This window comes from Bos grunniens, chromosome 14 (genome assembly GCF_055505025.1).
Source record: "Bos grunniens cultivar Pamir isolate PY7600 chromosome 14, Bosgru_T2T1.0, whole genome shotgun sequence".
Lineage (NCBI taxonomy): Eukaryota > Metazoa > Chordata > Mammalia > Artiodactyla > Bovidae > Bos > Bos grunniens.
The window spans coordinates 74,403,358-74,416,052 of NC_141178.1; the positions used below are offsets into that span (position 1 = coordinate 74,403,358).

The 12,695-nt window shown below is 37.8% G+C and overlaps 1 protein-coding gene across 2 annotated transcripts in view; it reads left to right on the forward strand.

Moving 5' to 3' along the window:
* EFR3A (EFR3 homolog A) overlaps positions 1 to 12,695 on the forward strand; it is an 86,942-nt gene that overhangs the window by 40,835 nt on the left and 33,412 nt on the right. For both annotated transcript variants that reach the window (XM_086337370.1, XM_086337369.1), the window contains exons 6-10: positions 222 to 371; positions 2,016 to 2,153; positions 7,065 to 7,143; positions 9,415 to 9,550; positions 11,190 to 11,357. In XM_086337370.1, coding sequence (XP_086193496.1) covers positions 222 to 371; positions 2,016 to 2,153; positions 7,065 to 7,143; positions 9,415 to 9,550; positions 11,190 to 11,357 — 671 coding nt within the window. The remainder of the gene's footprint in view (positions 1 to 221; positions 372 to 2,015; positions 2,154 to 7,064; positions 7,144 to 9,414; positions 9,551 to 11,189; positions 11,358 to 12,695) is intronic.

The following is a 12,695-nucleotide window of genomic DNA, read 5'->3' on the forward strand; positions in this document are numbered from 1 at the left end:
ATGCTGATTACAGAAAGATTAAAAGTCAGTTCCTTTTGGAACTACCATATCTCTGTCCATCTTAGATTTTTGAGATTTTAATTTCTTAGACTTACTGTTATTTTTGTTTTATTGACTTGAGATAATAGTATTTATTTAACATCCATTCCCTTAACTAAGCTAACAAACTTATTTAAAAAACTTTTTTCATGACTGAATTTTTTTTTTTCCTTTTTTTATAGAATCCGAATTGCTGGAATCAGAGGTATTCAAGGTGTGGTTCGTAAAACAGTAAATGATGAACTTCGGGCTACCATTTGGGAGCCTCAGCATATGGATAAAATTGTTCCATCCCTGCTGTTCAACATGCAAAAGATAGAAGAGGCTGACAGGTATTGAATAAAGACGGAAGGGTGGGGCTGTGTTTTTCTGTATGATGTATGTGTGCTTGCTTGTTGGATAAGAATGTTTTATCTTTAGTATTATGTATACAGTAGTCTCCTAAACTTGAGTGAATTTAAATATATATCCTTTCTGAAAAAATTACCATCTTTAGTCACCACATTAGGCTGAGTAGACCACAGATTCTTACTCAGACACTTAAGGCTTTATTTCTTTTAAAATAAATTATCACTTGCTGCTTATTAATGGGCAGTCTAGATTGCTATTTGAATTAGTACCATTTAAGCTGCAGGTGTAAGAAATAGAGATTATAAACTGAACTTCTATTATTTAGAGATCCAAGGTGCTTTTTCATAGGGAGTTAATACTGCTACTACTACTAATAATAGCAGCTACTATTCACTCTCTATGCTTTTCCGACATAAATACTAGACTGTTTCTTATTTATTCTAAGATATTTTGGCATGGAATATTGTTTTGGGGCATATGCTGACCCCTCCGCTCCCCACACACCAGTAGCCTGTTGCACTTAGGATTCTGTACTTATTCTCCTTTTTCAGATGCCATAAGCATGCTTTCCTGGCAGATTTCTGTTGCCTTACACAGAGGTACTATACAACCAAGTTTTAGAAGCAGTGTTTTCCAGTTTGGCTTATTTCCTGATCTCCCTTTTCTTGTAGTTTAAAGAGGGAAAGTCTGAATCAAATTTAAAAGATACTTAATTCTGTAGTTCTAAAAGTTTAACTTTATTTGTAGTTTTGATGATTATGTGTGAAGTGCCAAAGTAAACATGGTCTAGAAGTGAAAAGATGAAATTGGTAGCTCTGTAGGCACTTAATATGTTGATTGAAATTTATAGCAATTACAGAAAATATTTACACTAGATTTCTTAAATGTGATTGTCTGCAGGTTTGAAAACATAAAGTGTGAAACTTGGTATATTTTAGCACCTTCTGTATCTTTCCTAGTTTTGATATTGTGGCTGAGGTTAGTTTTTCTGAAGGTACCTAGCTGGTTGAGAACTGATTCCCCATGATTATGGCTCTTGAGGTACAGGATTAAATTAAGTTGGTTGACAAATTATAAGAAATTGTATTTTCTCATGGTTTTATCCCAGTGCCACAGATACGCTTTTCTTTGTTGTTATTGTACATGAAATAAAGTGTTAAAATATGAACAAATAGTGTCTACTGAGGAGATTTACAGGTGTTCTAGTTAGCTTTTGTTTACACTGTGTCATAATTTTCTACTTGATTTTATTTTTGCTCTCTTACAGTTAAACTGGGTGATCTTTGGGTACCTTTTTCTTGCTGAGACTGTACTCTAAATGTAGAGAAGTTGTAGGAACTTTACAAAGTAGCAACTGTTGAGTATTTTGCCTTTGGAAAATATATTCTATTAGTTAGGAACAAGTTAGTACAACTGAATTTAGTTCTCCCGTTTTGAAAGATTATATGATCAGCTTCAAGGTATTGACTTCATGAAGTAAAATTAAGCTCTAAAGTTATTTTGAGGTAAAAAGAAAATGTCATGCTGGAAATTCTGAGAAGTCAAATCTCTCCTGTTTAACTGTTAGAACTGGTGTCAGAAGTCTTGCATTGGTTTGTTTGTCTTCATTTCTCTTTTCTTCCCAGTCGCATAGGCCCTCCTCCTTCTCCTTCAGCAGCAGACAAAGAAGAGAATCCCGCTGTGCTGGCTGAAAACTGCTTCAGAGAACTGCTGGGCCGGGCGAGCTTTGGGAATATGAATAACGCTGTGAGACCAGTTTTTGCGTAAGTCCTTGGTGTTTTCCTGGTTGCATCTAACTGTGCTGTATGCATTCTGTTTGAGTTTATTTGAAATCCTCTTACCTGTATGAGAGAGTTACTCATGGAGCCAGTATAGTGGTGTGGGAAGAGTATGGGATTGAGTCAGACAAAGTCCCTTTGAGCACTGGTTCAAGCACTTCCCCGCTTTCCCCTCTTAAGTAGGAAATGCAGTCATGCTCTTGGTATCATGTGCATTGTTTCGCTGGGATTTCTGCTGACAACTTGGAATGCATATACCCACTAAAATATTAAAGTAGAGTGTCCAAGTATGATGTATCTTGTTTTATTAATTTCTGATTCAGTTCAGTCGCTCAGACGTGTCTGACTCTTTGCAACGCCATGAATCGCAGCATGCAGGCCTCCCTGTCCATCACCAACTCCGGAGTTCGCTGAGACTCACGTCCATCGAGTCAGTGATGTCATCCAGCCATCTCATCCTCTGTCATCCCCTTCTCCTCCTGCCCCCAATCCCTCCCAGCATCAGAGTCTTTTCCAATGAGTCAACTCTTCGCATGAGGTGGCCAAAGTACTGGAGTTTCAGCTTTAGCATCATTCCTTCCAAAGAAATCCCAGGGCTGGTCTCCTTCAGAATGGACTGGTTGGATCTCCTTGCAGTCCAAGGGACTCTCAAGAGTCTTCTCCAACACCACAGTTCAAAAGCATCAATTCTTCGGCGCTCAGCCTTCTTCACAGTCCAACTCTCACATCCGTACATGACCACAGGAAAAACCATAGCCTTGACTAGACAGACCTTTGTTGGCAAAGTAATGTCTCTGCTTTTGAATATGCTATCTAAGTTGGACATAACTTTTTCTTCCAAGGAGTAAGCATCTTTTAATTTCATGGCTGCAGTCACCATCTGCAGTGATTTTGGAGCCCAAAAAAGTAAAGTCTGACACTGTTTCCACTGTTTCCCCATCTATTTCCCATGAAGTGATGGGACTGGATGCCATGATCTTCGTTTTCTGAATGTTGAGCTTTAAGCCAACTTTTTCACTCTCCACTTTCACTTTCATCGAGAGGCTCCTCTTCACTTTCTGCCATAAGGGTGGAGTCATCTGCGTATCTGAGGTTATTGGTATTTCTCCCGGCAATCTTGATTCCAGCTTGTGTTTCTTCCAGTCCAGCGTTTCTCATGATGTACTCTGCATAGAAGTTAAATAAGCAGGGTGACAATATACAGCCTTGACATACTCCTTTTCCTATTTGGAACCAGTCTGTTGTTCCATGACCAGTTCTAACTGTTGCTTCCTGACCTGCATACACATTTCTCAAGAGGCAGGTCAGGTGGTCTGGTATTCCCATCTCTTTCAGAATTTTCCACAGTTTATTGTGATCCACACAGTCAAAGACTTTGGCATAGTCAATAAAGCAGAAATGTTTTTCTGGAACTCTCTTGCTTTTTCCATGATCCAGCGGATGTTGGCAATTTGATCTCTGGTTCCTCTTCCTTTTCTAAAACCAGCTTGAACATCAGGAAGTTCACAGTTCACATATTGCTGAAGCCTGGCTTGGAGAATTTTGAGCATTACTTTACTAGCATGTGAGATTAGTGCAATTGTGTGGTAGTTTGAGCACTCTTTGGCATTGCCTTTCTTTGGGATTGGAATGAAAACTGACCTTTTCCAGTCCTGTGGGCACTGCTGAGTTTTCCAAATTTGCTGGCATATTGAGTGCAGCACTTTCACAGCATCATCTTTCAGGATTTGAAATAGCTCAACTGGAATTCCGTCACCTCCACTAGCTTTGTTCATAGTGATGCTTTCTAAGGCCCACTTGACTTCACATTCCAGGATGTCTGGTTCTAGGTCAGTGATCACACCATCGTGATTATCTGGGTCATGAAGATCTTTTTTGTACAGTTCTTCTGTGTATTCTTGCCACCTCTTCTTGATATCTTCTGCTTCTGTTAGGTCCATACCTTTTCTGTCCTTTATTGAGCCCATCTTTGCATGAAATGTTCCCTTGGTATCTCTAATTTTCTTGAAGAGATCTCTAGTCTTTCCCATTCTGTTGTTTTCCTCTATTTCTTTGCATTGATTGCTGAGGAAGGCTTTCTTATCTCTTCTTGCTATTCTTTGGAACTCTGCATTCAGATGCTTATATCTTTCCTTTTCTCCTTTGCTTTTCGCTTCTCTTCTTTTCACAGCTATTTGTAAGGCCTCCCCAGACAGCCATTTTGCTTTTTTGCATTTCTTTTCCATGAGGATGGTCTTGATCCCTGTCTCCTGTACAGTGTCACGAACCTCATTCCATAGTTCATCAGGCACTCTATCCATCAGATCTAGGCCCTTAAATCTATTTCTCACTTCCACTGTATAATCATAAGGGATTTGATTTAGGTCATACCTGAATGGTCTAGTGGTTTTCCCTACTTTCTTCAATTTAAGTCTGAATTTGGCAATAAGGTGTTCATGATCTGAGCCACAGTCAGCTCCTGGTCTTATTTTTGTTGACTGTATAGAGCTTCCCCATCTTTGGCTGCAAAGAATATAATCAATCTGATTTCAGTGTTGACCATCTGGTGATGTCCATGTATAGAGTCTTCTCTTGTGTTGTTGGAAGAGGGTGTTTGTTATGACCAGTGCTTTTTCTTGGCAAAACTCTGTTAGTCTTTGCCCTGCTTCATTCCGTATTCCAAGGCCAAATTTGCCTGTTACTCCAGGTGTTTCTTGACTTCCTACTTTTGCATTCCAGTCCCCTATAATGAAAAGGACATCTTTTTTGGATGTTAGTTCTAAAAGGTCTTGTAGGTCTTCATAGAACCGTTCAACTTCAGCTTCTTCCGCGTTACTGGTTGGGGCTAAAACAGAGTCCGAAATGCAGTACTTGGATGCAATCTCAAAAACGACAGAATAATCTCTGTTCGTTTCCAATGCAAACCATTCAGTATCACAGTAATCCAAGTTTAATTTCTGGTTACTTCCTCATATTTGGCTTCTCTTTCTTTGCTTTCTTTTTTGTGTGACTGGGCTGCCTTAGATTACATTCTCTTCTCTGAGTAAATTTTATTGTATACTGAGTGACTAATCACAGGAATATTAAATATCTTGTTGGTACTTATAGGCTGCCCTCCAAGCAAAATAAGTTTATAAGCTTTGAGTTTCTCCACATAGACATGGAGGCTCTTGTCAAGCCTCTAACTCAGTTGGCACATATAGACCTATATAATATTCTGTGTTATTTCTGGATATTTTTGCTAGTCTTTTTTTTAATCGTTTGCCTTGTTCTTTCCCCTTCCCAGTTCCATCTTTATAGCATGTATAAAGTAGTCTAAATGTAATATCCAGAAGTCTTTTTTTTTTTTTTTTTTTAGCGAAAATATTTTGGTGCAAAGTTGATCTTAAGTTACAAGAATCTATAAACCACAAATTAAGAATCAGAGAATTTTTATATTTTCAAAGAGATTCCCCCTTACTGCTACCACCACCAAAAAATGATGTTTACTGTTTAAAGATTCTCTGGGCTTATGAAAATGCTGCTAAACACTAATCAAATTATGTCAGATATAACTGAGGGCAAATTTATTGTTTAATGTCTAGACCTGCTGATTTAATATCAGAATTCTAGTTTTTATCTTGTGCTTGTGCTTAGTCATTCAGTTGTGTCCGACTCTTTCCTACCCCATGGACTGTAGCCCACCAGGCTCCTCTGTCCATGGGGATTCTCCAGGCAAGAATCCTGAAGTGGGTTGCCATGCCCTTCTCCAAGTTTTTATCTTAATCCTGTTATTAACTAAGAGGTAGTCTATATCGCCCTAAAAATCTAGAGAGCTATTGTAGAAGACGTTACCTATAATGGATTGCTTGAGTAACTTGAAAATGGGCTGTATTTTTCTCTATGTATAACTTAATGGACTTACATCCTGATCATGTGTTAGTTAATTAATCTAATTAAATGTTAAATAGTTAATTACATATTGGCTAGTTAATTAGTTATTTAAATGTTAAATGCCCTCTGCAAATTAGATACTAGGCATTTAGGGAGAATATAGTCGTGAATAAAAGTCCTAAAAAACTTGTTCTAGTCCCTTAAAAACTTGAGAGATCTTTGACATTCATAGTGGCTTTTTACCTTGTGTGTTCTGGGAATTTGAATTTTGAGCCCATATTCATTGTCACTTTCTTGTGGATATGAGGCTTGGATTAATGATGTATATAGTCCATAAAAGGCTTTATTTTGCTTCTGCTAAAGACATGGGTGCAGTGTTATCCAGGAACCACTTTGAACTACAACCTTAGGTTCAGTTTTTTTCAACCACACAGATACTTATGAATTCTGTCAGACTACTCTCTGGGTGCTGGGAAGGACTTTCCAGAGAGACTTAGACTTTTTGTGGTTCCTCTCAGAGTCAAGGCCAACACAGACAGCTTCTACAGGAAACATTTCCACACATTCACTGAAGGTGTCTTGGATTGACTTAATGGTCTTGGACTGATGCATGTATTTCTGATCCAATAGCCATCTTTCCCAGGTGGACCCTAAGCTTTGTCTCCAGTTTTCTGTGTATCCCATTAAACCACTACCTGTCAATTACTGGAGATCTGAAGATGTACCTAAGATAGCTGCTGGCTTCAGGGTATACTGACTTCTTCAGATTCCACCTTCCTGTGGAGTCTAGACTGAGGGACTTTTCTTTCTTACCAGCTCATGTAGGTATTAAAAATTACACATATATAGTAGCTTTTATTGTTGTTTTATGAAAGGATCTGCCAGTAAAGGGAAATAAATATAGTTCTTGAAATGGAAACTTAGCTTCTCTTTTAGATAATATTCTTTTGATTGTTAAGCTTTGTATATTATTGAGGATTCTAGAGGAGAAAGTATAATAAAAATAAGGAATTCTTAAAGTAGTTTTCTTACTATTAATTACAGGCATTTGGATCATCACAAACTATGGGATCCCAATGAATTTGCAGTTCACTGCTTTAAAATTATAATGTATTCCATTCAGGTAAGGATTGAATATATTATATAAGTATATATAAGGATTATGTAAGTATATATATAAGGATTATATATTATATAAGTAATTTTGGTTCTCTGTCAGTAAGGATGTCTTCAGAGATAGAAAACACTATAGGAGATAAGACATATTCTTAATTTAGTTCTTGACATTTATTTTTATTTATACTTATATTCTTATTTGCCAAGATGAAAAGATATCTAATAAAAATAACTAAATGATTTTATGATGATAACCATTATTGTGCATTTATTAAACACATTATTGTGTACTTGGTGTTTTACTGATAAACTAGTATTAGAATTGATTATTACAGCAGCATGTGACTGATATATTTATAGGGTATTTGCTGTGTGATAGTGCATGTATTAATGTATTAACTCCTCTGGTATTCATAGAACCTTGATGAGGCACTGTCATCTACTACAGAAAAACTTGGACAGACCCAGCTAGCTCTTAATTCAATTGGAATTTTAGGTCTTTTTTTAAACATCTGCATTTTTAATACCCTAAAAAGTCATCATTAATTTAAAGGAGATAAGGTTGTAAGAAGCAGCACAGCTTTTAGTACCGGTCTTAACAGGATTTGCAGCCTAGATGGGCTGTTTCCTGGTTGCATAGAACTTAGGCAGATTATTTAGCCTCTCTGAGCTTTAGTTTCCTCGTTTCTGAAAAGAAAATTTTAGCGCATGCACTGAATGCTTCATTTTTGTACTAAAATAGAAGCTGACATTTATCAAGTGCTGGCTATGCCTCTGACTATGCTAATAACCTTACATGCTTTATTTCATTTAATCCTCCTCATTTTATGAAGTGAACGTGAAGTATGAAAGTGTTAGTCATTCAGTTGTGTGCGACTCTTTGAGACCACATGGACTGTATCCCACCAGGCTCTTCTGTCCTTGGAATTTTCCAGGCAAGAATACTGGATTGGGTTGCCATTTCCTTTTCCGTGAAGTAGATGTTGTTGTCCCCATGTTATAGATCAGAAAACTGACCTTTAGAGAGATCAGGTACCTCACTCAGGGGCACACAGGTAAGAAAGTCAGGATCCGAATTCTGTTCATCCTATTCTAAAACTTTGTGTCTGAATAAAATACTAATTATAGACTAGCATAATGTAAGTTTTCAATACTTGGTAGCTAGTATAAAGCTGGTTTATATGTGGAAGGATAATTTTTTTTTAATTTTCCCAGTTTATTGAAAATAATTGACATATAATGTTATATAAGTTTAAGGTGTACAACATGATTGGTATATGTATATGTTGCAAAATGATTCTCATAGTAAGTTTTCTGAAGATCCATCACTTCACATAGCTACACGTTTTTTTTCTTCTGATGAGAACTTTTAAGATCTTTTAATTTTAGTTTAGTAGGTGAGCAGTGGATCTGGCAATCTGTAGACACAATTAAGGCTCTTCCCCTAGTCTTCGTAGCCTTGTATTTCTTCATTTGCCCTCCTCATTCAGATTCAGTTACTAGATGAAATTATTTTTTGCAAGGAGTAAATGCTAAAGTTGAAGAAACTGAAGGAATCAATCAATATTTGTTGATTAAGTGTTTAAGAAGTTATTCTGGTCCATAGCATTGCTTTAGAAGAAGCTTTACGTTCACTATAAGAAGTCCGTTCATTGAAAATTGCATGTTAGTACCCACCAGGATGGGAATTTCTATTTTTTAAGGCTATCCTGATACATTCAGGATAATATTTATTATGAGAATAAAAATTTTCTCATAAATCTCCTTCTCAGAGATGACTGCTGTTAACATTTAGACATATATAATTCTAGTCTTATATACTTTTTTTAAAAAACAGATTGAATTTTATTTAACACAGTATTTTACAACTGGGCTTCCCTGGTGGCTCAGATGGTAAAGAATCCGCCTCCAATGCGGGAGATCTGGGTTCGATCTCTGGGTTGGGAAGATCCCCTGGAGTAGGGCATGACAACCCATTCCAGTATTCTTGCCTGGAGAATCCCCACAGACAGTCCATGGGATTGCAAAGAGACATGACTGAGCAACTTAGCACAGCACACATTTTACAACTTGCTTTTTTTCACTCAGGATATCATGAGTATTTCCCATTATCCTTATTCTTAAAAAGAATGGTTTTTAATGGCTATATATATTGTTCCATGACTTAAGTACCAGTCTCCTAAATTGGATGTTTTACTGTCACATGATTTATCATTTTTATGAATTCCAGGATGTATATAATTGTTCATATATTCTTACACTACTTTGTTTCTCTTAGGCTCAGTATTCTCACCATGTAATCCAGGAGATTCTCGGACACCTTGATGCTTGTAAAAAAGATTCTCCACGAGTTCGAGCAGGTATTATTCAGGTTCTGTTAGAGGCTGTTGCCATTGCTGCTAAAGGTTCCATAGGTAAGTGCCAGCCCCCCAAAAAAACATTAATCTTTTACAGAATGTTTTTTCCAGCAGGTATAGCACTGTGTGGGACGCTGAATATATTTCTAACATTTTTGAATGTGCTATTATTTCTCTTGAAATTTTGGTTTTCCATGACTATTGTCAGGCCTCTTTAATGTACAGTTAAACATTTTCTCCACCTTAGTCTCTCCTTCCCTTCCTCTTTTCCAGTGAAGATTTTGAAACCAGTTATATGCTAAACATTTGGGAGGGGTACAGATATAACAAGAAACTTACAGTTTACTGAGTTAGACACCTCTCCCTGATGCCATAATATAAGGCACATTTTGATCAAGTATCATAAGAAAGCCAAGGTCCAGAGAAGGGGGAAAATGGATTAGTAGGAGCAAAGCATTATGTAGCCCATTTGACTGGGACATGTGGTGGTGTGTGGAGGAAGCCAGGGACATGGCTTCAGATTCAAATTGTGGCCAGATCATGGGTATAACTCTTCAGTTGACTAACATGCTTTAAAGATTTACTATAGTCTTCATCAGAGATAATGTTATATGATGCTGACCTTGATGGCAGCAGCAAAAGTGGGAATGTGAAGTCAGCAGGATTTGATTAACTGACTGACTGTGGGGGTAACACGGAGAAGGGACAGGTCAGACATCATGATTTTTCACTCGTGTGATTAGAAGGATGAAAGGGTCCCTCATAAAATTTCTGAAGTTAGGAAAATCTAGTTATGTTTTCTTTGCTTCAAATCAAAGTGGAACTATGTATTACCTACTGAAATATTGTAATGCTCACTCAGTGTCAGATGAGAGTGCACATTTTGTATATGGACTCATCATTACTCATAATTTACCTCAGAGAGATGGAAACAGGTTATTTTTTGGAGAGCTACTTCATTTGACATATTAATATGAATTGAATCACAGATGATGCATTGATTGAGTCATCTCACTACTGATGTCTTTTATGTGTGAGGAACTGTGTGTTAGGTTAATACATTCAGAGAAGGAATTACACGAGGCTGCCTGTCCTGGAGAAGGTTATAATCTAGAAGGCAGAAGTAAAAAGCACTGATTAGACTGTATTGTGATGGATGCATTGACAGAAACACACAGAGTGTTCACAGAATTAAAAGCAGAGAGTAAATGTAGTTTACCCAAATTGGGTAAATTGGCTAGCTTCATTCTAATAATTTGAGACAAAATTCTTTCTTCTTCAGCCTTAAAAGATGCAGAATAAATTTCTTATGCTACAGTGGGCTCTATTATCATAATTCTATGGATTCTGACCCAGCAGGTTATCACAATATGCATTCTTTTGAGTAGACAAGATTAGATAGATGCAAAGTTTTTGGTAACTTTTATAAGAATATGCATGTTTTGTGTGTTTGTATCAAAGATTCCAACAGCCAGTTGTTCCAAGATGCCCAGTAGATGTTTGCTGGAATAGCTAGGAGACTTTCTTGCTTAGGGATTTCTCATTTACTTTTTTAATGAATGGTTAGTTCATAAATTACGAAGTATTGCCAGCTACTTAGAAAATATCTGGAAGTCTCTGTTGAGAAACATGAGTATTGGCTTTGAGTCTGTGATGCTGGAAGAATGTACTCGCTCACACCAGGGTTCATCTGCAGGACCCACAGTGCTGGAAGTCTTCAACACCCTGTTGAAGCATCTGCGTTTCAGTGTTGAATTGGAAGCAAATGATTTACAGGGAGGCTCTACAGGCAATGCCAACTTAAACACAAGTTCCAAAGACAGTGATGAGAAGATTGTGCAGAACGCTATCATCCAAACAATAGGTGAGTACATTTCCCTTTTCAGGTTATTATGGAAAACAGTGATTCAGAAAGCCCTCATTGAAAGTACTTGACTGTCACGCTGCATTAGTTAAAGGTGAATGATCGGTTAGACTTTAAAAAAAACCTTTGTGTTTAGAAACTAAACAAACACGAGAATACAGCAAATTACAACCACGAACACCGTATGTACCCTTCACCAGATTCATCTCTTAATATTTTATGCCTTTATTATATCATTTCATTTCTCTCTCTGCCTGTCTCCCTCTCTCCCTCCCTTTCTGCGTTTCTCTGTGTGCGTACGCATACCTGTATATATATGTGTATATCTACATATATGTGCATATATAAATCTATACATATAGAGAGATGCATGCATGTGTCCATCTACCTTTCTTTCCTAACCACTGCATATTAAGTACATATATATCATGGCTCTTTACTACAGAGTATTTTTTCCAAAGAATAAAGATATTTTCTTACATATCCAGAATACAGTTATCAACATCAGTAAATTTAACTTCATATAGTACTTTAATCCGGAGAAGGCAATAGCACCCCACTCCAGTACTCTTCCCTGGAGAATCCCAGGGACGGCGGAACCTGGTGGGCTGCCGTCTGTGGGGTCACACAGAGTCGGACACGACTGAAGCGACTTAGCAGCAGCAGCAGCAGTACTTTAATCAAACTTGCATGTTTCAGTTTTGTCATTTGACCTGATAATGTCCTTTATAGCGTGTTTTCCCTTAGGTCCAGGATCCAGTCTAGGATCATATATTGTGTTTAGTTGTGATGTTTCTTTGGTTCCTTTAGTGTGGAACATTCTCTTATGATACGGACATTTTGTAAGAGTATAGGTCCCCCTTGCTGCTGCTGGCAGGTCACTTCAGTCATGTCCAACTCTTTGTGATTGTAGCCTGCCAGGCGCCTTTGTCCGTGGGATTCTCCAGGTAAGAATACTGGAGTGGGTTGCCATTCCCCCCTCCAGGATAGGTCCCCCTTACCCCTCACTTTACAAAACTCTCCTTTGTAGTCTCCTTCACATGGGCTTGTCTAATGTTTCTTCATGATTAGATTCAGCGTGTGCATGTCTGGGAGGATGCTATTTAAGGGGTACTGTTCTTCTCAGATTCTCCCATACAGAGGCACACAGTGTGTGTCCGCTTTTTGCTGGTGGTGGTAGTTGTGGTCACTCAGCGTGTTGCTGTGCTTCTCTGCTGCACAGTTTCCATTCCCCCTCGTAAACAATAAGCAGTGTCTGAGAAGATACTTTAGGACCATGCAGATCCTCTGCTCTCCCTACATCTAGCAAGACATTAGAGACCAGGATCTGGATACTGA